At 40.5% G+C, this 27,375-nt stretch overlaps 1 protein-coding gene across 1 annotated transcript; it reads left to right on the top strand.

Moving 5' to 3' along the window:
- The first annotated feature begins 660 nt into the window (after positions 1 to 660).
- Positions 661 to 26,684, top strand: PRKCI (protein kinase C iota). Its single transcript, XM_027733273.2, has 18 exons — positions 661 to 776; positions 6,386 to 6,507; positions 10,909 to 10,998; positions 12,343 to 12,393; positions 13,561 to 13,646; positions 14,696 to 14,836; positions 15,655 to 15,709; positions 16,180 to 16,238; positions 16,698 to 16,874; positions 17,837 to 17,934; positions 18,901 to 18,987; positions 19,560 to 19,695; positions 20,218 to 20,305; positions 21,228 to 21,353; positions 21,463 to 21,542; positions 22,551 to 22,640; positions 22,934 to 23,049; positions 24,159 to 26,684. The coding sequence occupies exons 1-18, from the start codon at positions 661 to 663 to the stop codon at positions 24,244 to 24,246; spliced, it is 1,806 nt and encodes a 601-aa protein (XP_027589074.1). The 3' UTR covers positions 24,247 to 26,684.
- The last annotated feature ends 691 nt before the right edge of the window (positions 26,685 to 27,375 follow it).

Genomic DNA, 27,375 nt, shown 5'->3' with positions numbered 1-27,375 from the left:
AAACGAGTTTTCCTCCTTAGCTCCCCGTCCCGGCGCTGAATATCCAATACCCCACATCCTGCTGCGCTCCCGCCGCGCCGGCGCCGCGGCCCCGCCATGCCCCGCGCTGGGCCGTACCAAGTGCCGGGGAGTTGTGTGTGGATCGCGGTGCCGGCCCCGCTCCGGGGGCGGCGAAGGGAGCAGAGGGACCGTCCGACGGGTTCAGACCTGCCCGACTGGGAGCGGCGGCTGCGACGACTCCGCCACTGCGGCCCCTGTTACCTGCGTGCCGCCGCCCCCTCTCTCCCCTCCGCTCCGGCGTGGAACATCCCGCCCCAGAGGTGTGGAGTCCCGCCGGGGAGAGCCCACGCAGCTCGCGGGGGGGGGCACACACAGGGCGCTGTCACCCGCGTCTCTGTGCAGCAGAGCTGCCGCCCGGCTCCTCTCAGAACGACTCCTCCGAAAAAATCCCACGCTCCCCTCCGGTGCCGCCCCGCGCGGTTCCGGGCTCCCCCCGACCCGCTTCTCCTGCGCGCTGCCCTCCGCCCCCCTCCCGGCACGTAGTGCCGCCCGGCGCGGGCGGGGCGCGCTGAGGCGCGGGGGTCGCGCAGCCGCCGCCGCCCCGGCCCCGCTCCCGGCCCTGGTCCCTCCCTGAGGATCCCCCGGCCCGGCCCGGGGGCGATGCCGACACAGCGGGACGGCACCGCCGGCAGCACCATGTCGGCTCCGGGCGGCCTCGGCGGCAGCCTCGGCGGGGACGGCGCCCACCAGGTCCGGGTGAAAGCCTACTACAAGGGGTGAGTGCGGCGTCGAGCCCCGCGGGCGGGGAGCGGGGTCCGGGGTGCCCGGCACGGGATCCCCCGGACACCCCTGGCTCCAGCCCTGGGTATCCCCTGACTGCAGGGGAGGAGGGAGAGAAGGTAGGATGAACCCTCTACGACCGTCCAGCCGTGTTTACATGGGTTTCAAGCGCGGCGCTTGTGTCCGGAGGAGCCTCCCCTCCGTGTGTTGGGGTCTGGGGGAGCTGGATCCTCCCTCTTGCTGGGATGGCCTTCCCGATGAACAAGGATGTACCTGAGCAGCCTCTCTGCCCTGCTCACCCTGCTTCCCTTCATCCCCAGGCCCTGCTGGCAGAAACAACTGCATATTCCTTCATAATACACGCCAGAATTCATACTTCGTGTGTTCAGGGTCCAGCTTTGGTCCTGGTTGCTCTGTATTAGGTGATGTCCAGATCTAGAAAAAGAGGATGTTTGTATGAAAATCTGTTTCATAGGTTTTTAGGCTGTTTCCCAGGGACTGAGTGACTTCCAAGGGAGCCTATGAGTGGTAACTAAGATTATTATTATTATGCACCATCGATTATGCTTCTACTGTTAAAAACAAACAAAGCAAAATACTACAGGTCTGCAGAATGGAAATGTGAATTTTGTTGACCTAATTCAGTGTCTCTCCAGCAATAACATATAAGGCAGAAGAAATGTTCTGTCTTGGGCTCATGGCCCCCTATTAAATAGTAACAGTTACAGGACTTAAAAAGTTTGAGTGCAAGGGTTGCCAGTGGTTCATTGAGCCATTAAGTCTGAGTGGAGGTGATCTAAGCAGCAAAAAATGTAGATTGCATTTTTGGATTAAGAGTGAACACATGACACTTGACAGCTTCCTTGCGGTTATCTGTGTTCAGCACAAGAAGGGGTGCATTACTTCTTCAGTATTTACTCTCTGCTATCTCTGGCCCTATAATTTTAAGGAGAGGTATAGAAACCACACTGAGCATTTGGCATTTGCTGCTGTGTTTAGTTTCTGGCTTGTGTCTGATTTGGGGCTTTTCTTGCCTGAAGTCTGCAGAAGTTACTCTAGAGACTGGCACAGTCTGTGGCCTTAAAGGATGTGTGAGACTCTGTCAAAGTAATAGTATGTGAAATTCTCAGCTCTTTGTTTCACAGTCTCTTTAATCTACCTTTTCTTAAGGAAGTGGAGATGCCCCTGGCTATCAGCTGGCAGAAGCATTCATTTGGTCAGACAGTGAACTAAAAGGGGAATTGTTCTGCGTTAAAACCATTTATTTTTCTTCTGCTGGGTCAGTTCTAATCTTGATCATTTTCACGTGCAATCACATGAATTCTTGCTTTAGCAGAGGGAGGCTGTGGAGCAGGAAGGGAGAAAGCAGCTCAAGGGTGTGGGAGTGAGGAAAAAATCTGCTACACTGGGCAGAAATGCTGGCTCATGACCCTGGTAATTTCAGGGATATTGGAATGTTTCTTTTGAGTCTTATCCATTGACTTTTTCTCTGTTAATGCAGTTATCAGTTTAATAACATCACTGAGTCATGGAGGGTGTTGGTTAACCACTGTGAATACCTACAGACTAACAGGCTGAATGCCTTAGTCATGATTTATTTTGAGATATAAGCAAATTATTCTCTCCACTTTCTTACAACAGAAAGTCTCAAGCCCCTTTTCAGACTCCCATTATCAAATGGGTATCAAAGCCAAACACTTTATTTGCACTTACCCTGGAATGACTTGGAGACTGAGGATCTGAATGCTGATATCAAAGGCACCTTTTTCCCCTTTCCTCAAATAAACCATCTCGAGATTAGAGCTGGATCGAGGATTTAATGGGAAATAGTGTTAATCAGGAAATGTTAATCTCTCTTAATTTCATTTTAATAGAAGCGTTTAAGTGGGTTGTAGAAGTTATTCGGAAAGTCTTGCTGGGAAGGTCTTTTCATCTTCCAGGAGGAGTTTCTGGTTAAAGAAAAAACCAAAAACCAACAGCCACTTCGAAGCACAGAGTTGTTCTTGAAAGGTTTGTGAATCTGATAGTTGGGATACTTGCCTGGGGAAAAGAGCCGAACTTGAATTCCTAAAACATGGGTCTGGCCAGGAGCCCAATTGCTTTTCTCAGCCAAGACAAAGACTTCACACAGGACCCTTTGAAGAGTCTTTGTTTCATTGAACTGTGCAGTGCTAATTCTTTATCTTAAATTCATGAAAGATGTTAAAACAGGAAGGAAAATTTTCCTGAAAATGAACAGAGATCATGAGAATAAGGGGGTGGGGAATTCCCGGAGACTTGGGAACTAGGGCAGTGGGTTGAGTTTGTCCACGTATTTCCTTCTCTCGGGTGAACTTTGCTTATCTTTCTCATAGGGCTGGTTGTTTAAAACGCTTAAAGTAGTGTTACCAGTTGTAAAGAGTTAGTGTGATTTGTGCAGTAATAGAGGGTCCTCACGGAGTTTTTAGGAATTTATTACTCTAAAAGTTTACATAGTTTTTTGTTGATGCAGTAACAAAAGTATAGCAGCTCCATGCTTATGGCACTGATCAGCATCTGTAATTACACCCATTTCAGCTCTCTGATGATATTCAAAGTTTGCCTTTTGTCTTATCTCATTTGTTGTAGATGCTTTTTGTCAGGTCAGCACAAGTTGTTATATCATTAATACATGTTGTTGCAGCAGAGAACAGGTGGGAATAACACGCTGCTTGTGCTCAAGGGACCCTGTAGAATTCATGCTGTTGATTTAAAAAAAGAAGCAAACCCAATCAAGTATAAGAACCATTTTTCTGTCATGATTAGAAATCCTAGCTTGTATTCTTTCAGTGCCTGACATAGGTTTTATGCTGGTTTTAGCTGTGTATGCTGTAATGTAGGTTAGATTTTTAATAAAAAAGCAGTTACCAGTGCTCTGCCTGCCTTCAGTTTGACTTGGTTCGAATGAAAAATACTCCTGACAGTCCTCTCGTGATACATGTTAAACTTGCTTCTTTTCTTAATTTTAATGTAGTTGCATGAGTGGGAAAAGAGGGGTGAAAAAAATTGAATTTTAATTGTAAAATCAAAATGTACCTCCATAAGGATTTCCATAAAATTAATTTCTAAAGGATTCTTGAGTTCTTGCATACTTTCTTTTTATTGTTCTTTGTCTTGAATACTTTCTGACCAATTCTTAAGCATAATGTCTTGGGTTGTCTGTTGATGATCAAGGAGATTGTTCAGCGTAAGAAAGCTTTGGTCTAAGCCTATGGAGACACTTTCATCCCTTCTTGCTGTTTCAACACTGGTTTACTTTTGCAAAAGTACATTTTTTCCTGAAAAACTGATTGTGGGATCAGGTAGTTTGATACCTCAGACCTCCACAGGGGAAAGAAATGCTTTAAATGGTTGTGAGTGTCAGTGCCTGTCCCTTATGGCACAGAAATGACCCTGACACAGCAGAATTCCCCAGGAATCCTGTGTGGCTTCATTTCAGTGGTCTGTAATTAGACATTACCAAAAGCCTTAATGACTGACCCAGGTGTGTGATAAATACATGGGTATGTAGATAATATGTATAATGTATCTGTATTTCCACATACATAATATGGGATACATTAGGCTGTTTTGTAGATGTTGCTTGTGGAACCTTTTTTATACTTAATATAATCTTTTTCTTTTAATATTGCTCTGAGCTAGAGTTCTCTGAAACAGTGATCAGTGTTTGGTATAGCAGAGGAGATCTTCCAAATTATCTGATAACTGTCTGATACATGTCCTGTTGGAGTTATTAAGATAGTAATCTAGAGGATTTGCTTAAATTCTAAAATAATTAAACTAGCCTTTATTTGAAGGACTAAAATATGGATAAACAAAGGAATGGTAAACTTTAGCACCAAATCAGTGGAGCTGCCAGGTAAGCAGTGCCTTATTTCCTTCCCGGAAAAACAGGAAATACAGGTTAAGGCTTTGCCTCCCAACACGGAGCTGCTCTGTGGGGGGTGCCCGTGTGTCTGTGACAGTAACACGCTGTCAGATCCACCTCCCTCAGGGACACAAACGTTGGAATTGGGTTCCCAGTTATTGCTGGTTTTAGGGAGGATGCAAAGGGAGACCTTTGTGTTGCACAGAAGAGTTTGCTGTGTGGAGTGAGCACAGTTGGGGCTTTCAAATGAAGCCTCATTTGCCCCAAATTGCTGTATTGTGCCTAAATACTGGGCTCCAAATGTTTTGGTTTGCATCTTGTCTCATGTGGAAAGATGAGGAGCAATTCCTCAACCAAACCATGTAGCAACTTTTTGACTGCTTTATTCAGATTACTGAAGAGGTGTCTAACCTGGACACCTCTGTCCTATTTACTGGAGTCTTTCCTGTACCTGAACCAGCTGATCGTGCTCATAAATCCAGAAGCAGGCTCGCTGTTCTTCTGGAGTGCTTAGAAACTGCTGCTTGATTTTATTCCTGCTGCTGAACCTGGAGGAACCTCAGGCCAGCAGTTTGTTTATCGTGTGCTCTCTGCACTCTGGAGCGTCGTTCCGGTTCCGTGACCATAACTGTTACATTAAGTCACCTCCTTGATCCCACTCTGCCCATGCACAAGGTGATTTAAAGACATTTGACTTGCTGCATATGTACACTTCATTCTGGTGGAAAGCTTGATGTGAATTTTGACCAGATAAAAACTTTCTCTGTTGCTTTGGTTATTTTTTTCCCCCCACCAAACAGTCCTGGGAGCTGGCACCCACTGATGCAAATCCAGCTAGCTGAGGTTTTTATGGGAAAATTAGTCTTGTAGCTCAGACATTGGGTTTAAATGAGTTGTTTGAGGAGGAGTGTGTTATAAACAGCCTTCCACCTTCCTCTGAACTGTATCTTCTGACTCCTTTGTTTAAGGGACTGAACCCTGAGTCACCTGTTCCCCTTTAAGGCCAGACAATACCAACACAATTGGTCAGCATTTTATGCTAATGTATTAAAAACAGGTTAACTCACTTTTAATCTCAATTATCACAGAAATACCCATTCTGCTTAACAGATAAATTTGAATTCTAAGTATATGGCTCTCTGTCAGCCTTCTCTTCATAGAGTGAAACACCATTCTTGTTTTAAAGGCACTTTCAATATTTGGAACATCCCCCCAAATGTCCTAGAAAACCTGTTTAATATTTGTCATTAATTTTTTATAACATCTACACAATCAGAAATTAGTCAGAGAAGATGTGTATGTTTTTACATTTTGATATCTAATGACAAAATAACTGTTACAGAGCAAGTAAAACCAAAAATATGCTGTTAACATTATTCAAAACATTTGCAGCATTTCATTCTTGAGTTTCCATTGGTGTAATATATCTGATTTCTCTGTGTGGCTAATATCTGCTGCAACTCACTCCATAATTATTTGAGCATTAAATCTTAGTTTCTCTGAAGCAGATACCTGGAGGATTAAATGTCAAGTAATAAAAATCACTAGGAGCCTGACTTTTCTATAGGAGGGGAACCTCTGTACTTCACTTTAACATTTTGGAGGGAGGCTGCATCAGGGGTGGGTTTTATATTGGTGGCATATGAACAGTGTTAGAGGTGATGGTCAAGTGCTACATTTTGCAGTGTAATTTCTCAAATCTGGTTTTCTCTTGCTCAGGGACATCATGATAACCTATTTTGAACCTTCCATCTCGTTTGAGGGACTGTGCAGTGAAGTTCGGGACATGTGCTCCTTCGACAACGAGCAGCTGTTCACCATGAAGTGGATTGATGAGGAAGGTAAATCAATGCTCATCAATATGCTGCTCAACTTTCCAGCTTTTCTTTCCATCTTTTCCTTTCCCTCTGCCTTCTTATAAAGCGCAGAAATAGTAAATCTGACTCCAAAGATAATGGTTATCCAGTGCCTTTAAGTAAATGTAGCTTAATGAAAAGGTGGTTGTTTCACACTGCTGAGTGTGTAACTTTCTCTCTTTTTAAACAAAGTAAGATCTCAGTGAATATCAAAATGTTAATTTAATGTCGTGATTTCTTATGAAGGGAACAGAAAGTACTCCCCTGTACTGCTGAAGAAGACCATGATTCCCTTTACGTCTTACATTTTTGAAAAACAGTTCAACTGACACTGAATTATACAAATAGCAGTATTTATCTAAAATATTGGTGCAAATTAATATATAGTTGAGTTGTATGTGTAACCAAAAACATTATATCTTGAGTGTTATCAGCTGTTACTTTAACAACCTAAAGTCTATTAACACATAGCTTCTAATAAAACCTTTTCTAAATATTAAAAGGGAAATTACTTGTCTGAATGATGTATAGTTGCTTTTCATCAAAGTGCAATAACAACTTTAGCTGAGAACCTGTCATCTTTAGCACTTACAGTATCCATCTTAAAGTTTACCTTGGATGAAGAAAGTCCGGAGGCTGTTCTCCCTGTTCCTTAGCAGATGTCATCCAGTCGAGCTGTATGTGTACAGTAGTATTTTTTTTTTTAAAGGTTATTTGTAGGTCCTATTTTCTCTGTGCAATCAGTTTATTCTGCACATAGTTTTGAGCCCCAGCAAAGACACATCTGGGTTATGGGATGGCTGTGGAGTTGTTTTAGCTGATGCAGTACATAAAGGGCTGCAGTGTGCAGTGATTTGTTGGCCGTGGTTGGTGTTTGCAGGCAGCCATCAGCCTAAAAGGTGCTTATAGAACTGTTTTCTCCCTTTCAAAATTGGATGACTGCCAGTTTATTTGGAGCTGAAAGCTAAACATGGACCAGAGCTGATTTTTGGAAGAGCCCTGTAGGCAGGTGTGTTGAAGATTATGTGGGTTTGGGAGTCTGAGCGGGGTGGGGGTTTTATTTCCTCTCATTATGCCACAGTTATTTACACCAGGCAGATGCAGTACAGTAAAATGAAGTGTTTATGACTGATCATACAGCAGAGCTATTGGAGTTGAACATTTACTTCACAGTAAGCTGGCTGTGTTGTTTTATCATGAGGAGGATAATGGATTCCTCACTGCAGAGGAAGAGTCTGCAGTGTCTGTCATAGTAAGAAGTATATATATTTTAATAAAAATGTTGTGCTGATTCAATAATTTCTTTGAAGTCACAGTTTGTTCTGTCTTAATTTCTGCTCTTTAATTAGACATAAGTTAAGAAAAAAGGAATGCTGCAGTTTGACTGAATTATATTCATATGTTCACAAAGGAATTAATTTCCATGAGCAAGCCGTGTTTGCTTTAATCATTGACTTACAGTTTAATGTCAGTGGATAAAAAGTTAATTTGGTGATGAGGAGTGTATTTTAAAAAATCCTTCTGTCTTTTTTGTGAGTAATTCTTGCATGAAAAATGCATGGCCTCTTGCCCAGACCCCTGCCTCCTCTCTCTCCACTGCTCTGAAGTGTTTTCAGTAGATATTCTTTCTAGAAACCTGCTTTGCTTTCTTGGAAAATTCCTGTATCACATCCTCTTCACTAAAACTGAAGTTTGCTCTTTAATAGTAACATGAGGAAATGTGTGTTGTGGGCTGGTTCGTGTTACACTATTGCTCATGCTTTTTATAGTATAAGAAAAGATCTAAGGCATCACTGCTTCCTGACTGAACTGCCCGTTCATGTGTGTGACTGAACTGGATTTACCTGGTCACTAAGGCTTTTATTTGGCATATACTAAGTGTGGTTTTAGCCTTTGCAAGCTGAAAGCATCATGTGTAACTACTCCTGTGTCATAGAGGTAATGGCACACAAAGACAGATCTAATTTAGTTGAGTGGAATCACTTCCAAAATTCTCAGATGCTACTGGAAAATAGGATTAACTTGATTTGGTTTTAGACAAATTTCTATTTTATCTGTATATGGCTGATTCATCTTCCCTCTGTCTCCTGAAACATCCTGTGGGATGGGCACTGGCCTTGTGTGTGTCCTCAGTCTGTTGTTTCTTGCTGTATAACTCAAAAGTAAATATTTTCCTGTGTGTCCCAGCTGTCTTTGACTGCAATATTTGTACTGCTTGAACTTGTTGAAAGAGATGTCTATCAACTTCTGTTCCTGGTTTGCTTATTCTTGAGACCCTCTTTTGCTTCTGCCAAAAGGAAACACAAAGCTGTTTGTACAGATGTCAAAAACAAATGAAGAGAAACTGGTTTGTTGATTCCAATAGTGAGTCTAAGTAAATAAGTTGTTCCTTCTCTTCCCTGTGCTCTGCACGATGTAAGTTTGTGGAGTGGGTGGGCAGTGGGATGTTCAGGTTGGCCAATTGTAGGGAAATGGATGGAAAATGATGGCAGGTGGCTTCAAAGTCTCATCTGAGGGATTATGATGTGCAGAAAACAATAGAGGCAGAACACTGCAAATGGACCATTTACATTTATTACTATTTTAGCAACAGAAAAGAATGGACAGAATCACAGAATGGCCTGGGTTGGAAGGGACCCTAAAGTTTGTCCAGTTCCACCCCCTGCCATGGGCAGGGACACCTTCCACTAGCCCAGGTTGCTCCAAGCCCCGTCCAACCTGGCCTTGGACACTTCCAGGGATGGGGCAGCCACAGCTTCCCTGGGCAACCTGTGCCAGGGCCTCCCCACTCTCACAGGGAAGAACTTCTTCCTAATACCCAATTTAAACCTATTCTCTGTCAGTTTGAAGCCGTTCCCCCTTGTCCTGTCATTCCAGGCCCTTGTAAATAGTCTCTCTCCATCTTTCTTATGAGCTCCTTCAGGTACTGGGAGGCCACAATAAGGTCACCCCAAAGCTTCTCTTTTCCAGACTGAACAATCCCAACTCTCTCAGCCTTTTCTCACAGCAGAGCTGCTCCATCCCTCTGATCATCTTGGTGACCTCCTTGGACTTGCTCCAAGAGGTCCATGTCCTTCCTGTGCTGGGGGAAGAGACGTTAGAAACAAATACACTATGATACATTAGAAACAAAACAAATTAACTGGAAAAACTTCTGTGGGGTGAGTTTAATAGTGAGCTTAAATAGTTAATAGGCTGTTGCTCGTTAACTTTCAAACCATGGTCTTGACCAAAGACTCAGAGCAGTAAAACCTCCAGAGTGGATCCAGTTCAGCTGAGATGGGAATTGTCCTGCCTTCTTCCAGTTTACCACTTAAGGACATGAAAAGTAGCATTTCTTTTAAAAATTGGAAGTGTTATATGGCAGCAGACTTGCTCTGTGGGGTTTTGGCTAGAAAGAATCTTGTTCTGCTCATGTTGCAGTACAAGCAGGTAGAGATAAATCCCTTGTTCTTGCACAGAACATCTTGTGTAGGTGGAGAGAGGGGGAAAAAATTGAACTAATAACTAGAAATATTTTCTTTCTTTGGGGCAGATGATTGAGATTCAACATTGTTTTAAAAATGTTTCAGTTGTAATTGTAGTATTATTTTGAAAAAGGCTTACTGGTTTAGGGGGACAGTTTTTTTATAATGTTTCTAATCTGCATCAGACACCAAAGAAAACACAGTCTTGTCAGAGAAACTCTATCATCAAGTATTTAGCATGTAATTTAACCTGCACCTCTCAAATGGTTGACAAAACTGCAATTGTTTTATAAAAAAGAAGAAACAAAACCAGCCAACCCACACTTTTTTTCCAGCCTTGGTGCCCTTTCTTTAAGGGATTTTATTTCAAAAAAGTGAGAGTGTGAAAGTAGTAGTTAAAAATCAGAGAAATGGAATGTTGTGCTTAGATTATGTTATTTGTCAGAAGTTTTCATTGAGGTTTGAGGAGAGACTAGAGGTGTAACTGCTTTTGCACCTCTGGTTAAATTCTTGGCAGTGTTGAAGCAGCTGTGAAAATAGAATTGACTCTGTTCTAATTAAAAATCTGCTAAATAAAATGTAATCTCAGAAGGTTTTTAGGTGCAGGACCATAACCTGCACCCCCTGTACTGAGATGATCTATGCCCATGCTTGTAGCAGACCAAACCAGTGATATTTTGGGATGATGATCTGCTTGCCTCTTGGGAATATCCCATATTTTTATTTCCCCTGAAAGCATTCAATATGAATGTATTTTCAGATGTACTCTCTGAAGAGAGTTAAAAATAAATACTACCACAATTGAGAATGTTGTTCTGCTTTGTTACAATAATTATCTCAGAACCAACTGTGAGGGAACTGTGGAATGGCACAGAACAAATTGGGATGAGTGCTGTGTTGTTCTGTTATCTTTCCACAGGAGATCCATGTACAGTTTCTTCTCAGCTGGAGTTAGAAGAGGCCTTTCGGTTGTATGAACTAAACAAGGATTCAGAGCTTCTGATTCATGGTAAGGGGAAATTTGCTGTATTGCTGCTCATGTTTGTACCTGTGAAGAGTGGAATTCTGACCTTGCATTATCTGTGCCTTTTGCACGTCCTCCTTGGTTAAAGCCTGTGGTGGAGTTGTGTCGGGGGGATGCTGATGACCTTGCACTGTGATTTTAGCTGTTCTTTATTAAATTAAGGGGGGAAAAATAATCTGCTGGTAGTTTATTGATGAAGGACAATCTTCCTGACAGACTTCAAGGTCTCTTCATTCATTCAACCCAAGTGCCTGCATACACTTGCTGGCAGTGAATGGGAAAAGGGATGCAGTGCAGTTTATTTGTTTGGTTTATTTATTAAATTTATTTACTATCCTGCACTTTGTTATTGATGAGTGGTTTAGAGCAGCATCTATATTAGGAAAAAAGTTAATAAGCTCCACTTGTGATGCCAGATGAGTCAAAAGTTTGGCTTTTCTAAAACTAAGTACTTCAGTTTTAAACCCAATACCAGTTTTAAACCCAATAATATCGTGCCCCTGTTTGATGTGGAATTGTTCAATTTTTATTTTTCAGGGTTATATGCCTATTTTGGCAGCTTCTGCAAAGTATTTTTCTTGTTGTTTGTAAGTTTTTGCAAGTAGAATGTTGATCTTGGTTTACCAGATTAGAGCAGAAGAGCAGGGGATCATTGTGAAGTATTGTTGTGTTACATTACAGTGTCTTAACATGCTCCTGCTCTTAAAAGGGTGCAAAAAATCTAGTTCACCATCAGCCCATTTGAAAGGAAGAGGAAGCTTTTCAGCTTCCCACAGGGAGTTTTAAAATGTGGAAGAAGACTGTAATCTGTTTGTAGATGTATTTCACCGGGTTTCTGTATATTACTTTACTTTTTGATCTGCCCTTTCTCCATTTATTTTGGTATTTGATAAGCTTCTGATTAAACTGGCACCAGGGCTGTCTCTCCGCAGTTATACTTCTCTTTGACAGTTCTGAAACTGAATAAACTGTAAAAAATGGGTAGTGTTACTAAAGCTAAATAAACTGGAGAAAAAAAGACACGTTGTCAACATCATATGTAGCTGTTGGGACACTGTCATATAATACATTTATAGTATTTGGAAATCTTGACCAACTGTGAAGATTGGTCACATGAGAAACCAGAATCATTATTTTTTTCTGGTTACTTTCTTTAGGAAATAACTTCATTTATTCTGCTTTTTGCTCGTATTTCTCATGTTTTGTTGAAATGCAGTCAGTGTTGTCCTCCCATATGGCTGAATGCCTTTCAGGAGTGTTGCATTTAACCCAAAGATTTATTTTCTGTCTGAAATAAAAATTCATCAGAAGTTAATGTCTTTGTTGCAGTGTTTCCTTGTGTACCAGAGCGGCCTGGCATGCCTTGTCCAGGAGAAGACAGTAAGTGGGCATCTTATTTGAGAAGTACAGAAAACCAGTTCAGATTTCCTGTTTTAGCAGATTCTGCTATTCTATGGTTTGGCATCCCACACTTATGAATATTAATAATGCAAATCTGTATAAATTAAATATTGAAAAGGAATAGAAAGTCTTGCTAAACTTAATGTTGTTTGTCACTTCTGACTCATTGTTAATAAGCATTTCACATTCCTGTTAACTATCCATGTCACTCTGCTTTCCTTGCTTTTGCCTTTTCTATCGTGACAGTTTTTTATCCTATTCCTGTCTTTTTGGGAGTTGACAGATTGCTGGGTGACAAATGTAAGGCTTGTAACCAGTGGTAACCAGTGGTAATGACTTGTGTCACCATTTACAGATCTGTGGTTAATTGATTTAAAATGGATCTTTAGGTACTATCAGGAGGATTCTCTGAAAACCCCTAAGTTATGTTAGCTGATGTTCTAGGCATTAGAGGGGTAATTTCCCCTCAGTCTTAAAGTTTTATAAAAGAGTGTGTATATGTTATGCACACTCACATCTGTCAGCTTGGTGTCCAAGTCTCTGACAAATGCAAATGTGCAGTTAACTTGGGCAGAATGTCTGAAAAAAATGAGGTTGCAGGCTGAATCAGGAAGAGATTTGCAGCTCAGTGTGGTTTTGTATATCTTAGTTTTCAGTTTTGTTTCCTGATATGCCTCAAGTAAGAAAAAATAGAAGTAATAATTAAAAAAAAATAAACCAACCAAACAGTGTCAGCTTTGGATCTAAAACACTGGAGGATTTGTCAAGCCATCATATAAATCAGGACATGCTCCCAAAATTCACATCCCTTCCTCCTTCCCCTTCTCCCACAGCTCCTCCCTAAGTTTAGGTAAGGCAGGTGCATACTTTGCACACCAGTGTTTGTATTGTTTGGACAGCTTTCCTTCTCTTGACTCACTTTTCCTTTTAATTCTGGAAAATCAAAATCAACTGCATTGATTGGGATATTCTATTTCAAATTTTTCCAAAACTTCAAAAGATACTTGGAACGTTCCTCTGTCTTCCTGTAAGGTGCAGGAGTGAAACTTTACTCTGCAAATCCCTCTACACAGAAAGGTCCATGAGCAGCTGTTGTAGTTCTGTGTTTGTATTTGTATGGAGATAATCCTGTGTTTTTCCTCTTAGAATCCATTTATCGCCGAGGCGCCCGCCGGTGGCGAAAGCTCTATTGTGCAAATGGTCACACTTTCCAAGCCAAACGATTTAACAGGGTGAGACTCTTGTTGGGTACTTAAAGCCATGATACAGGGATGTCTTACTTTCATAACGATAATGTCACTGCCTTGAAAAGTTGTAAGGTGGTTTTATTCTCATTTTTGTTGTTTGTCTGTAGGCTTTTGGTAACCCTGTACTTTCAGGAAACTTAATATTAAATTATCAGGAACTTTAAAATAGAAAAACATAAATTGGTTGCATAAATTTTCTTTACATATACTTTGAAACCATGATATCAATCATATAAAAGCTCCTGTGTTCCCTTAAAATCTTCCCAGAGGGCAAACTGAGATGCTGGCATTAGATGTCTGTGAGCTGGAAGTGCATTTTCAGTTCTTTAAGTTCTGGGGGTAAAAAGGTCTGAAGTTGCTTATGATGCATAGACTTTTCTTTCGTTACTTTGGAGAAACATCTCAGTTTTCTCCTTTAAAACTGCCTGCTTCTGGTGCCATGTAATTGACTGAAAATAACAAACCATTTGGAATATTTTCAAGAAGCAGTGGTCAAATATAATTAGTGAAGGACCCAGAAGGCTGTCTGCTGTATTCAGAAAAAGACACAGCAGAAAACAAACCCAAAATATTTGGAAAAAGTCAGGTCCCTTGACAGCTTCAATGATCTTTCCTTCTTCTCTAAGCTTAGTGTATTGTGTGCTTAATGCTTGAGATTGTCTCCACTAAACTTCATCTTGAGCATCCTCATATCTAACTTTGGCTTTTTTTTTGTTTTGTTTTTTGACCTCATGCAGGTCAGAGGCTGTCAAGGCACCATAGTTTAATCACTTCCCACTCTTGCCTCTGTAGGCACCCTGTTTTTGTGGATCTTTAGAGCTGTGTTGTGACTGTCAGTGAGTTGTGATCTTCCCATTCCCGTTATCTGGTGGTTTAATGTGTTGAAGCTTTCGCTCTCCTGCCTTCCTCTGTTAAAGACTCCTATGCACAGAGAGATGAGATACACAGCAAATGAGCTTGGTTACTGAAAATGTGGCTGGATGGTTTTTATGGTTTGGTTTTGCTCTTTAATCAGGGTTGGTTTATGATTGCAGAGAGCTCACTGTGCCATCTGCACTGACCGGATATGGGGCCTGGGGCGCCAGGGCTACAAGTGCATCAACTGCAAACTCCTGGTTCACAAGAAGTGTCACAAGCTTGTCAGCAGTGATTGTGGCCGTCACACACTACAGCCAGTAAGTAAAAGTTACCCAAGAGGTTGTCTTGAAAAAGCAACAACCAGCCAATCAAACAACCAAAAGATTTTATGCTGTTGGTTTTCTGACTGCAGCCTGCAAATGATCACAGTAGATGAAACATCATTTTTTATGGTTAATGTGACTTTTGCAAGAAAATTTGGCATTCACTGAGCAGAATTAGTAGCAAGACAGGAGTCTGGTTTTCACATCTGTGTCAAGTATAAGCATACAAGTGACATTTATCTCATCCTTCACGATATCATTACATAGCACATTATTTTACATCTTCAAAGTGAAGTACAGGTAAAATAAATTCTCTGACTGTCAGTTAGATTATTGGATTATTTCCAATTTACAGAAAAGGAAGATGAAGTGTAGAAGACTTAACTTTTCTCCCAAGAAGTTTCAATCATCCTTAGTTCTTAAGTCACCAGAAAATTTTATTACTGCTTCTGGTTTAATAAAGCAGACAGCTACAAGTCTACATTTTATGAATTCTTTTGACAAATATATGTACTGCTGAAGTACTTAAGGTTTTTCTCACTTCTCATCTGCTGTCCTTCTGTCCTATGTTGTACTGAGTTGTCACTTCAACAGCTTCTGGAAATCTCGTAACTTCCAGAAAATAGGGAAAATAAGGACTGCAGTTGGGGTTTTTTGTTGTTTAAGGGTTAGAGCCGTAATTATATTGACTAGTCAAGTTAAAAAGTAGCTAGATTGTATTCCTTAGGGATCATTAATTTCATTTATTGACTCTAAAATAATGCTTCTCACGCTTGGACAGTTTATTACAAGAATTCTGTGCATATTTGCAGGAGCCAATAATGCCTATGGATCCATCATCAGTGCATTCAGATAATGTAGAATCAGGTAACATCAATAATTTTATTTCTTTAAATTATTGCAACCTGCTGAAACATGAACTTTGAAGTAAAATTATTTAAAAAACCCTTCTTTACTTTTTCGTAGAATAAGAGAAGTAAGACAGCTTCTTAATAATCAGGGGGATGTAAATATAAAAATTCCAGTTTTTCATATCAGTTTAAGAAACTTGACTAAAACCAGAGAATTTAGGCTGGCAGTTACATTTTTCCATCAGTAAGCTTTAAATGCCCTGATCAAGCAAAAAATCCAACCCTTTCCAGCATCAGCAGAGTTTCTACTGGAGTGGTAACCAAACAGTTTATTCTTGTAGCAGTCAGAGTGATGGTTCTAACTCAAACCCATCAATTGAATACTTGCCATAGATGCATTTAAATTGTGTATCTGAGTGTGGAAATCTTAGGGCAAAAGAAAATACTTGTGCTGCATTGGTCTAATAATTCTTCTTTCACCTCTAGTGATTCCGTACAATCCCTCGAGTCATGAGAGCTTGGACCATGTTGGTGAAGAAAAAGAGGTAAAATAGCTTAACCAGGCTAACTCTGTGCATGGAATATCTCAAGCTGGAAGGGATCCATGAGGATCCTCAGAGATCTTAAAGCCTGTATGTCTCTCAGTTTGTAGATTTTGGTAATCTAATTTGTCACAAACTGAAAATGAGCACATAAGGCACATTCGGGTTGCTCACTCAGGTGTGTGCATGTATGACTTGCTCACTGTTTTGTTTTGAACCTTCACTTGATTTAGAAAGTATTCCAAATTCCTCCAGTCCGGTTTGTTTCTTAGCTACCACCTCTCCTCTGCCTCCTTTTTTTCCCCTCACATTCCTTTCCAGGACAGTGCAGTTTTAAGAATAACAACTTGTTAATTGAATTACTTGTTTATATTAATTTGGCTCTTCTGTTCGAAATGCCGACTTCTGCAGCTGCTCACATTGGCAAGCTGCTTCCCCATTCCCAAGTGTCTTTATCCACAGGCAATGAGCATCAGGGAAAGCGGCAAAGCTTCCTCCAGCCTGGGCCTTCAGGATTTTGACTTGCTCCGAGTCATTGGAAGAGGCAGCTATGCCAAAGTGCTGCTGGTCCGACTGAAGAAAACCGAGCGCATTTACGCCATGAAAGTGGTGAAGAAAGAGCTCGTCAACGATGATGAGGTGGGCAGGGGGTTTGTCAGTGAATTGGGCAGCTCTTCCCAAGAGCTCCAGTATCCCCCACGAGGTGGGAGCCAGGCTGTGGGCTGCAGCACTCATGGAAAATTAAACATGTACTATTATACTGCACTATAGAAGGTAAACAAGGCACGTAACAGATTTTGGGATCTTCTCTGCCAGGCTGGTGGCTCCCAGCCACCCTCCTGTGCCTGTGGTTCTGTCATGGGCCTCATGATTTCTGCTCTCAGTGTCTCCTTCCATACTCAGCACTGTCTGCAGCAGCACTCCTGCAGAATTGAAGTGAATAAGCCTGGATTGATTCCTTGTTTTGGAGCAGTATTCTGTATCACTCCTCTTATGTTGGTTTGCTGGGCTGAAATGAAGTGGGTGGAGTCTGATTTTCTTATGTTCAAGTCTGGGGTTTTTTTGTCACGAAGGAATCTCCCAATGTTATTTGAATTGCTGTTTAAATCAGACCTCTATCTTAACAATTTTTGTACCTTGCACAGTGATGAGTGAAAACTTGTCAGCAACTGCAGTGTTAAACTGCTGAAAACCTCCTGTTAGTGAGGATTTCCTTGGGTTTCTTTAGGCTACTCTGAAAAGATTTGAGTGACTGTGACTTGCTGTCCAAGAGGTTTTACATTTATTTCTCAGTCTGCCATTAATTTCTGCTCCACCTCTTGGTGCTACTTTACATTTGTCTGCACCAGTTTATCTTTGATAGATGGTTTCATTCACAAGTGTGGTTACACACTGAGGTTAAAAGTACAGGATGTTCAGGAAAAAAATGGAATATACTGTATTGTATTGCTTCACATTGCAGAACTATGTAATATTTAATTTCTTGCAAGTAAAATAAGGGCAGCAAAGCACTTGGAAGTCTTTCTGCTAATTGTCATTAATACTTGACGTAAGAAGTGCAACAGTCCTTTTTCTGAATGTCACTTTTCTTCAATAAACAGGATATTGATTGGGTTCAGACAGAGAAACACGTCTTTGAACAGGCTTCAAACCATCCCTTTCTGGTTGGACTGCACTCTTGCTTTCAGACAGAAAGCAGGTAAAGGTCATAAGATAATAAGAAGATAGTCTTATTAAAAAAAAAAATCATCCTGTTAGGCACCTCAAAGGCCTATTTAAAGCATAAGGTGGTAGGCAGGTAGCAAAAGTCAATGTTTTGTAAATCATTGTAGCATTTTATGAGCCAAATCCCGTGTTCATCTAAGGTTTTCAGATGGGAAAGATGCAAAAGAATATAAAGTACTGTTAGGTGTGATGTGAAGATTTCTGGACAGAAAGAGAAGTGCAGCTAGTGGGGAAAAAAGGCTTGAGAGTATGAGATATAAAGGACCTTGAAATGGGAGGGGAAAAGCGAGAGGAAAATCATAAGTTTAAACAATGAGGAAATTGGTCTCAAACTTGCCTGGATTCTCTGAAGATGAATCTCTGGGCAAGACTCAGAAAATAGAATCTGGATTTTTAAAAGGAAAGCACAAGTAATAGAGATGAAAATGATTGTTTTCCTACTCTATATAGTAATAACTTTAAGTACCTATAAAATACAGTTATTGTATATTTAAATAATACTCTTGTTGTTTTGTAAAGGTGACAAGCTAGGGGAGGGAATTGAGAAGAAAGTATTATCCACAAACAAAGGAGATTAAAGGGATCAGGAATGAAAATCAGTTTGGGTTTTTTTCCTGATTTGTGCATAGAAACTGATGTACATCTATTTATGTAGTCATAGATATAATAATAATGACAAGCACTAGCTCTAATCTAGGAGTATGGAAAGGTTTACCTACTTTCTTTTAGCAATAAAGGAATTACCTAGAGAAACTTAGTATACTTTTATATTATATTTAACACTGGAAATTTATCCAAAAGGAGGGGAAGTGGTGAAACCAGCCATATTAGAAGAGAGGTGGGAGGAATGGAATTGGCATTCACTGATACCAGACCTGTAGCATCTCAAACCCCTTTCAGCCATGTGCACAATCATTTGTAACAATCCTGTGTGTTCCAGGTTATTCTTTGTTATAGAATATGTGAATGGAGGAGACCTGATGTTCCATATGCAGAGGCAGAGGAAGCTGCCAGAGGAGCATGCCAGGTGTGTCTCATTCCAGATTTCTTGCATCAAAACAGTGCAGAGATTATGAGGATGAGCCAGCAAATCCTCTCCAGATGTTAAGGATTTAAGCAATGTGGAACTGCATCCTCATTTTGGTGCTGCAAGCCTCCGTACTTTCATTTCAAGGAGGAACTGTAGTAGGAATCCCTTAGGTATTGTTTGCATTGGCATTACCCTGTATGATTTGAGTGTGATTTTTTTTTTTTCTCTAGAAAAACAGTTCTGTGGTATTTTTTTACGTGTCTAAATCAATGTGTTTCTCTTATAACAACCACTACCAGCTGTCCAGGCAAATGCTGAGTTCTTGGTGCATATGCTTAATCTCAGATGGTGAGATGAAAGAGATGATTGCAGTAGTCATTAATATTAATTAAAAACAAATTTTGAAGTGGATAGAAACATTTGGATGATTATAAACAACTTGCCACTTCTCTGTGGAAAAATAAGAGAATACATGGGATTATGTTTCAAAACTATCATACTACCAAGACTTGTGTTATTGTGGGTTGGGTTTTGATCACTTGAGCAATCAATATCTCTTTCTACATCAGGTTTTATTCTGCTGAAATCAGTCTGGCATTGAACTACTTACATGAACGAGGGATAATCTACAGGGATTTAAAACTGGATAATGTGCTGCTAGATTCTGAAGGGCATATCAAACTCACAGATTATGGCATGTGCAAGGTAAGCTTTATTTTCTTGCTAACCAGGGAAATCAACAATTAAGAAGTTGTCATAAATTAAAAGGTGTAGAGACTTAAAAATGTGAAATGTCAAGGTATGGATTTGGACACAGGGCTCATGAGCTGTTTACTCATTTCACTTCCACGCATGGAGAAAAGACAAATGCCAAAGTGCACAGACTACAAGTGTAGGTACTCTCTGTGTTTTTATAAAGCTGCTGGATCAACTTGCCTGGGAGGGATTGACTGAACAGTCAGGGCAGCTGGATTTCAAACAGAGCAAGAGGCTGAAATGTGTCAGTCCTGCTTGGTTCTGTTTGGATCCTGTGACTCTGCCCATTTCCCCTGGAAAAACTTTTGTCACTACAAAGACTCTGGAGCACAAGTTTGACTTTGCCCTGGAATTGCCGTTATGCTGGTTATTAAGGACACTTAAATGAACTCAAAATTAACTTCTTAATAGAGAGAGAGTGTGGGATCTTTGGTTAACTGTAAAGTATTTTCTTCCTGTCTCTTCTCAAAGGAGGGTCTGAGGCCTGGTGACACAACCAGCACATTCTGTGGGACTCCAAACTATATTGCACCTGAAATTCTCCGGGGAGAGGATTATGGTAAATGGAATTTTTTTGGTGCTACTTCATAACTTCCACCTTTTCTCTTACTTCTTACGTGAGTTGCTTAGCAGTAGAAAGTCTAAATCTCCATTAGAAGTCTTAATTCATCATCCTGTCTGAAAAAGTAAATAAAGCCTTCAAAGGAAGAGCAGAAAACATCACACAAAGCAAATGAGAGACTCTGCTTTCCCTGTTTTAAATTCTTTTTGCCAGTCTTGAAGAATAGCTTGAGTCTTTCAAATTTATTATTGTTTATAACTATTTTAGATACTACTAATGATATACTTGCAGTCTGGAATTGTGTTTGGCTTTGGAGCTTTACATTTGGCAGCAGTGATAGATTAGATACAAATGCATTGCAAAGGGCCTAGATAGTAGATGTTTGTGTATTTTTTTTTTTAATCTACCATTTTATTTCAGTCAAATGTCTCTTTCAGACTGGCTTTAGATCTTCCTTCCTTATCACAAACATTCTAGGCCAGACAGACTGTATCAGTCCCAGCCTGGCTACTGGGATTTTCCTTTAGCAGAGTACATGTGCTTTGCTCCGTGAATGACTGACTTGCTACTGTTAGGAATCACATACTTCCTCCTTGTCCTTATCTCCCTCCCTGGATAACACACTGTTGGTTAGTAATGAGTAGCTTAAGTATTATCTAAACCTTTGTTAAGGTCTTAACACCAACCTTTAAACTCTCCATTTCCTTGTCTCTGTACAGCATCCCCTCCTGTTGTGCACGTAATGATCCAAGTAACGTCTGGTACAACCATTATCTCTCCTTTATTCAGCTGATTGGAAAGACTGGCAATACTTACATTTTTTAATTTATTCTTTCTTCTCTGACTGTTTTTAGCCTCAAAAGTGTTGGTATTTTTGTTGTGAAATGTCTCCAGTGGTGTTTTCTCTCTTGAATTCTAGGCTTCAGCGTAGACTGGTGGGCTCTTGGCGTGCTCATGTTTGAGATGATGGCGGGCCGGTCACCGTTTGACATCGTGGGGAGTTCTGACAATCCTGATCAGAACACAGAAGATTATCTCTTCCAAGGTAAGGACCATAGGTGCTTCTGCACTCTACACTTCAGTGCTGTGCTTCTGCTTACCTTTAATCTGACTTCAAAGATGTGAAGGCTGATAGGAACCTTGTTTTCTTGCAGTAATTTTGGAAAAACAGATCCGAATTCCCCGATCCCTCTCTGTTAAAGCAGCAGGTGTTCTAAAGAGTTTCCTTAACAAGGTAAGAGCTAAAGGGGTTTATTGAAGGCTTCTCAAGAGCAGCTGGATTTTTGAATACCTGTTGACTGATGTGCAGCTGATGTACTTTGTCTGCCATATAGAGAAACAGAGTAGAAAAGGCGTGAGCCTAAAACAGAATTTTAGTGGGGCTGAACACTTGTCTGAAAACGTGAAGCTGCAGGATCTCAGGCTGGGATTGTAAGGAAATTTCAAAGTGAAAGGCATAGACGTGCTCCAGGTGATTTCTTTAACCTGGGGAACTGAACAAACTTATCAGATTTATTTTGGTTCTTACAGAAGCAGCTTAACAAATCACTTTAACACCTCCTGATGACTCCAGGGAGGGAATGCAGAGGCAGGATGTGCTCACTGCTTGCTGGGAGCTCTCCAGCCTGAGGGTCAGAAGGTGCTCATTTAGTAGTGGATGAGTCCAAGCACGTGCTGTCCTTCAGTGAGAGTTGCATGAGTAGGAAGAAAGGAACAGGAGAAACCAGATTTGGTTAAATTACTTTAAGAAAATAACACTGCTCACTGCACACTGTTATAACTCCCTGGTAGGAGAGCTGTACATGGAGGTGGAATTGTCTTGTTAAAATAGCCTTCTTTCCACAGTATTTACCAGTAGCTGCAGTTACTGCCCCAGTGTGACTGCCTGGCATAATCTGCTCAGGGAGGAGCAGGGGAGGGTATGGGTTAGAAATCAAATTAATTAGTAATCTAACCACACCTGCTCTGAAACATGTGGTGTGTTTAAAAAGGTCTGAATACAAATGAAGAAAGATGGCATGGTCGTTGATATAACATTCAGTTAGGGGCTTCCATATATTTGTGCCTATTTCAGACAGTGAATTGGGGCAGTTTCCAAAGTAAATAATGTGAACTTAGTTCTTCAGTGTCCCGTGTGACTCCGGTGTTTCGTTTCTTGTGGGATTTGTAGCATTTGCATTCCATTCATGGCACCATGAATAGGCCATGGCACTTATTTAGAAATACTTTCTTCCCTGCACAGGATCCAAAGGAGCGTTTGGGCTGCCATCCTCAAACAGGGTTTGCAGATATCCAGGGACATCCCTTCTTCCGCAATGTGGATTGGGATCTGGTATGTGAGAGCCCACTGGCTTGGCTGATTTTCTTTGCTACAGTAATTGGCTTGAAAACTCGTATTGAGCACAAGAGATGACTAAGCTCAAAACCCTTGAGCTCTTAATTTATGTTATACCATGATTGCAATGCAGAATCTTTTAACCCTTTCACACACAGTAAGTGCCAGGAGATTAATAGAATGATTGTAGAAAATATAAAACGTAGTAGTAACTTCCAGCCTTGTTTAAAAGCAATTCAATAGGTTGTAACTCGTTCTTGGTGTCACTTATTAAGTGCATTTATTCTTAGATGGAGCAAAAACAAGTGGTGCCTCCATTTAAGCCAAATATATCTGGAGAGTTTGGTCTGGATAACTTTGATTCCCAGTTCACCAATGAACCTGTGCAGCTCACTCCAGACGATGAGTAAGTAATGGAGAATTTACAAAGTTCTGATTAAATCAGTGAAGAGGTTGTCAAAATTCATTTACTGGCTGTAGTTGTAGTACACGAAAGGATATTTAAAGCAGTAAATAGCATTTTCTTGTGTTAGTTCAAAGAAAATTCTGTTGTGTGTCCTCATGATAGACATAGTATTTCTGGATTAAACAATTTACTCTGGCACAATGTAAAAATCAACTAACATGGAAAAGTTGCTATAAAGAATCTTAGTTCAGGAAAAGACAAACAAGTGCTATTTCACAAGTTTTAGTGGTATCATCTGCAAGAAATGAATGTGTGAAGGAAAAGACCTGTTTTGTCAAGTAGTTTCTTTTTGCATTGCTTCAAGCAATGTTATTTCTAGAATGTTGGGTTTAAATTGAATTTATCTGAACAAGAGAAGATGCTTGGTTTGGCTTGTTTGGGTATTTTAAATTGTTAGTAGTCAGGTGAGGTTATCCTGGCTGAAAAGCCTTGGTAAAATGCATGATAATGTGGTTGATTTTGGTAGTGGATTTGTGGTTCCTTACTCTGGAGGGACCCTGATTTGGGATGAGGAGGGAAGGGCCTTTCTAGGTTGATTGAGTCACTGCTGTTCACATTTCAGGAATTTTTCTAGGGTTTTATGTAACATTCATGTAGCACATTAACACAGTGAGCATTAAATGTTACCTGTGCACCTTAATCAGGTCTGAGATCCAGCTTCCTTCTTCATCCCTTTCTAAATGTGGAATGTGCAAATAAAGTGTAGAAAAGTTCCTGATGCAGGTGCAGTATCTGTCACATCTAATGTTTTCAGGTTTTTACAAAACTGACTGTTTAGGGAAAGTTTTAAAACTGCAGACCTTGTAGATTGCTTTGTGTGAGAACATGCAGCCCAGTCACTGCTCCTGAGGGGTTTTGTGTTTCAGTACCATTATAAGGGTTAGAAAAAAAACAGTGGTAACTATAAAGGTAGAGAAGAACAAAAGAGAGAAGGGAAATGTTCTCAATTGCAATCCACTGTGCAAGTTTAAATTTTAAGTCGAACTATTAGTTAATATTGTTATCTTTTAAATTTTGCTGAACTAATGACTGTTTCTTAATCTTAATAGTGATATTGTGAAGAAGATTGACCAGTCTGAATTTGAAGGCTTTGAATACATAAATCCTCTTTTGATGTCAGCTGAGGAATGTGTCTGAATTCTCCATTTCTGGACTGTGCCAATTGTTACTCTGTTTGTTTCTGCATGGATAAACATCTCTCCATTTGGATGCACTTGCATAGAATGAGTAACTGAACATCCTGCCCTTGCCACCAGTGAATTACTCACTAATTTTCTTTTTGTATTAATGTTGTCCAGGACAGTTGTTACGCTGAACCTTCAGCTGCCAGATTTAAAATGTTAAACTTTCCAGCAGTTTTGCCAAACTTGAATTTTAACACAGGAGTTGGTCTATGGGGCTCCTGTGCCTGAACAAAGGTGTCTGGCTGTATAGGTTGCCAGTACAGCTTTCTGAGGAAGGAGAGGTTTTTAGTGCTTAATAAACACAAATTGCATCAGGTGATGTAATTAATTATCATTCAAGGATTTCAGGTTTTTCAGCAAGATGAGTAAGAACTTATCACTTCTGTAGTTCTGAATCTCTTCTCTCTAAACATCTGATTTCCCTGTTTTATGCTTAGAGCTATGTTAGCGCCCTTCAGATTGAAATGACAGATTGAAATGCACAGGTCAAGAATGGCTGCTTTCACAGGGTTTATTGATCCTGTCCTGAAGGAGATGATTAACTCAATATTAGAATTGGTAGACTTTGCTCCAGAATTCACACTAGGAATTACATGCTGATGCAGAGAGTGCCTTTCTAGCCTGGCCCTGTCAGCAAGGGTTGGACACGGCATCAAGTGTCAGTTTAAATAAAGAATTCAGTTAACACTTTGAGAAGTTAAAATCTCTACAGCATAGTTTAGCGGTAATGGGCAGCTAATACTGACAGATGTAGAGCCTCATACTATTTATTGTTTTTACACTTTCTGTCTTAACTGCATCAGAACTGCACACGGTACAGCTGGGGCCTGGATCAGGGCGTTGGTTCCTTTTTGATCTTACTGCCACATTGTTGGGAATGTGTTCCACTTTGCCAGTGGAAAAAGCACATCTAGAATAAAAATAGGTGCTGTCCACAATAACTCCCTTAACTCCTCCCCTTAGAGATGGTGATCTGTAATCACAGTCAAACCTGAAATGTTGGGAGCAGGCTCAAGGAAAGCAATTGAAAGAATGGTTCAAACTAGGAGGTGTGTTTCTTACATTTCATGTTAGTAAGCAGTGTAATATACAGCACAGGTAATTCTTATTTGTAATGTTTAAGCAATAGTTATGAATGTTTTGGGCTGAAGAAATGCCAAATGTACCACTTTTTTTTTTTTTATTGCTTTGGGGAAAAGGGATTAAGAGACATTGAAGAAAGGAATCTGTATTATGTAAGAGCTGCAAGACAAGCTAAGTGTCACTGAAAGCAGGTCTGAGTATCTGCAAGCACAAGTTAGCAGACATTACCTGGAGCTTTTACAAAGACTTTCTGCTTGGCCAGTGTCTCTCCTTGAAAATCCTTGTATTGCAACACTGTAAATTCATAGTACAAATCTTCCTGTCTATGTTTGTTCACTTCCATGTGAGCTGGAAGGAGAGAGATTGCACAAATACATGCTGGTGTCATGGTATCATAGTCAGCTCATATTTTTCTTTGCAACAAGAATAGGAAACTCTTTATACTGGGCTGAGTTTTCAAAACTGGGAAGTGATTTGAGAGGCTTCGGTTTCAGGGAAGTGTTGAACCTCCACACTGTTAAAAATCATGTTCCCTTAAACTCAAGTTGTGTCTTTTCAAATGTAAAATATCAGAGTAAACCTTTTAAAGAGCAGCTAATACCTTCAACACGCTTATGTCAAGTGAACTGCTTACGTGCAGTTTTAAAATGGTGATTGTTCAGCCTCTGACTCCTGCACCCACATGGCTGGTTTAGACATCAGGGCAGAACTGATATTAAATGCAGAAGCTATTTAAACAAGAAAAGCCTTGTCTCTACAGTGGCTTAGTTTCCTATGGGGTATTAAGGAAAACGGCTTTATGTAAGGAAGGACATTTCTGCCATTTATCACAGAAGAGTAAAGCAAAACTTAATTTTTCTTTTTAACATAGATAATGCCACAGAAAAGATACTTTTTCTATTTACATATCTAACCATTAAGAATGTTGCAAAAGTGACAAATATCTTAAATTACTGTAAATCCAGTTTTAAACTTTAATTTTTTCCAAAGTGCCATGATATTAACTGTTATTTTTCACTGTTAAGCATATAGCAACTGTCATAAATATTCAGAAGGGACATTGGGTGTAAACAGTCCAGTGCAGTAGGCTTTGTTTTTTGGAGAACGTGTCTGCATCAGAAGCATGATGTATTTATGTGGAGTAACCTCCTTTTTTGTATGTGAGTTGGATTCCTATGGGTGCTCTGCTAGTTAATATTGTCACTATTATTTTCCTGTTTCATATGGAATATGGTCTTGAATGTTGTTGTGTAATCATTTCCTTTGTTTGTGCACACTTTTTACTTTAAATAAAACATTTATATTAGGCCTCTGTGTGTTAAAATCTCAAACAAATGCTGTGAAATGCTGAGCTTTGCTTGGGATTGACCCTTTTAACTATCCACAACTCACAAGAGCCTTGTTCTAATCTTGTCATTTCTTGTAGAACGTTGCTCTGGGATAGACCCCAGCAACCCAAGAAATGCCTTCCTCAGCCTGCATTTCCCAAATGTGTCTGAGAATGCAGGTCCCTCTCCAGCATCATTCCTCAGCCTCATGTTCCTCATGCCCTTTTGGAGAAAAAGCATCCTTGTAGGTTCTGTCTTTCATTCCAACACCAGAGCTGAGACAAAAGCTGGGAGGCTTCAGTGTGCTGTGCAGAGACTGAAACCTTCAAGGGAAATACAAAATGCGACTCCAGCTTGCTCGTCCAAGGGCCTCTTTCAGCTGGAACTTGTACGACGTCACCTCAGCTGCCAGAGCTGGGATTTGGAGTTCTGAGCAAAGCTCTCGTCTGCTGCACTTATTTCTGCATGATTTCTTTCTTTGTTTCTTCAACTCCTCCCCTGCATTCTCTGAGATTTCTGACACGGGAGGGGACGAGGGCACTTCCCTCATACCCTGCTATGGATGCAGTATTTTAATATATCTGTGTTCCAGTCTCTGTGTACGTTTTAGCAAGAGGAAATCTCTTCAGTCTGGCTGGTTATGCAGAGTGTTACCAGCAGTCCCCGGCGAG

Source organism: Pipra filicauda, unplaced genomic scaffold, assembly GCF_003945595.2.
Source record: "Pipra filicauda isolate LSUMZ 115617 unplaced genomic scaffold, ASM394559v2 scaffold244_size1468961_pilon, whole genome shotgun sequence".
NCBI classification, from domain to species: domain Eukaryota; kingdom Metazoa; phylum Chordata; class Aves; order Passeriformes; family Pipridae; genus Pipra; species Pipra filicauda.
This window is presented reverse-complemented; position numbering and strand designations above follow the sequence as displayed.

Excerpts from the sequence above, each read along its gene's own strand:
- PRKCI (XM_027733273.2), top strand. The coding sequence starts at position 661 with ATGCCGACACAGCGGGACGGCACCGCCGGCAGCACCATGTCGGCTCCG. Across the intron at positions 6,508-10,908 it reads GAAGTGGATTGATGAGGAAG|GAGATCCATGTACAGTTTCT; the intron begins GTAAATCAATGC and ends ATCTTTCCACAG. Across the intron at positions 21,543-22,550 it reads TAAAGAGTTTCCTTAACAAG|GATCCAAAGGAGCGTTTGGG; the intron begins GTAAGAGCTAAA and ends TTCCCTGCACAG.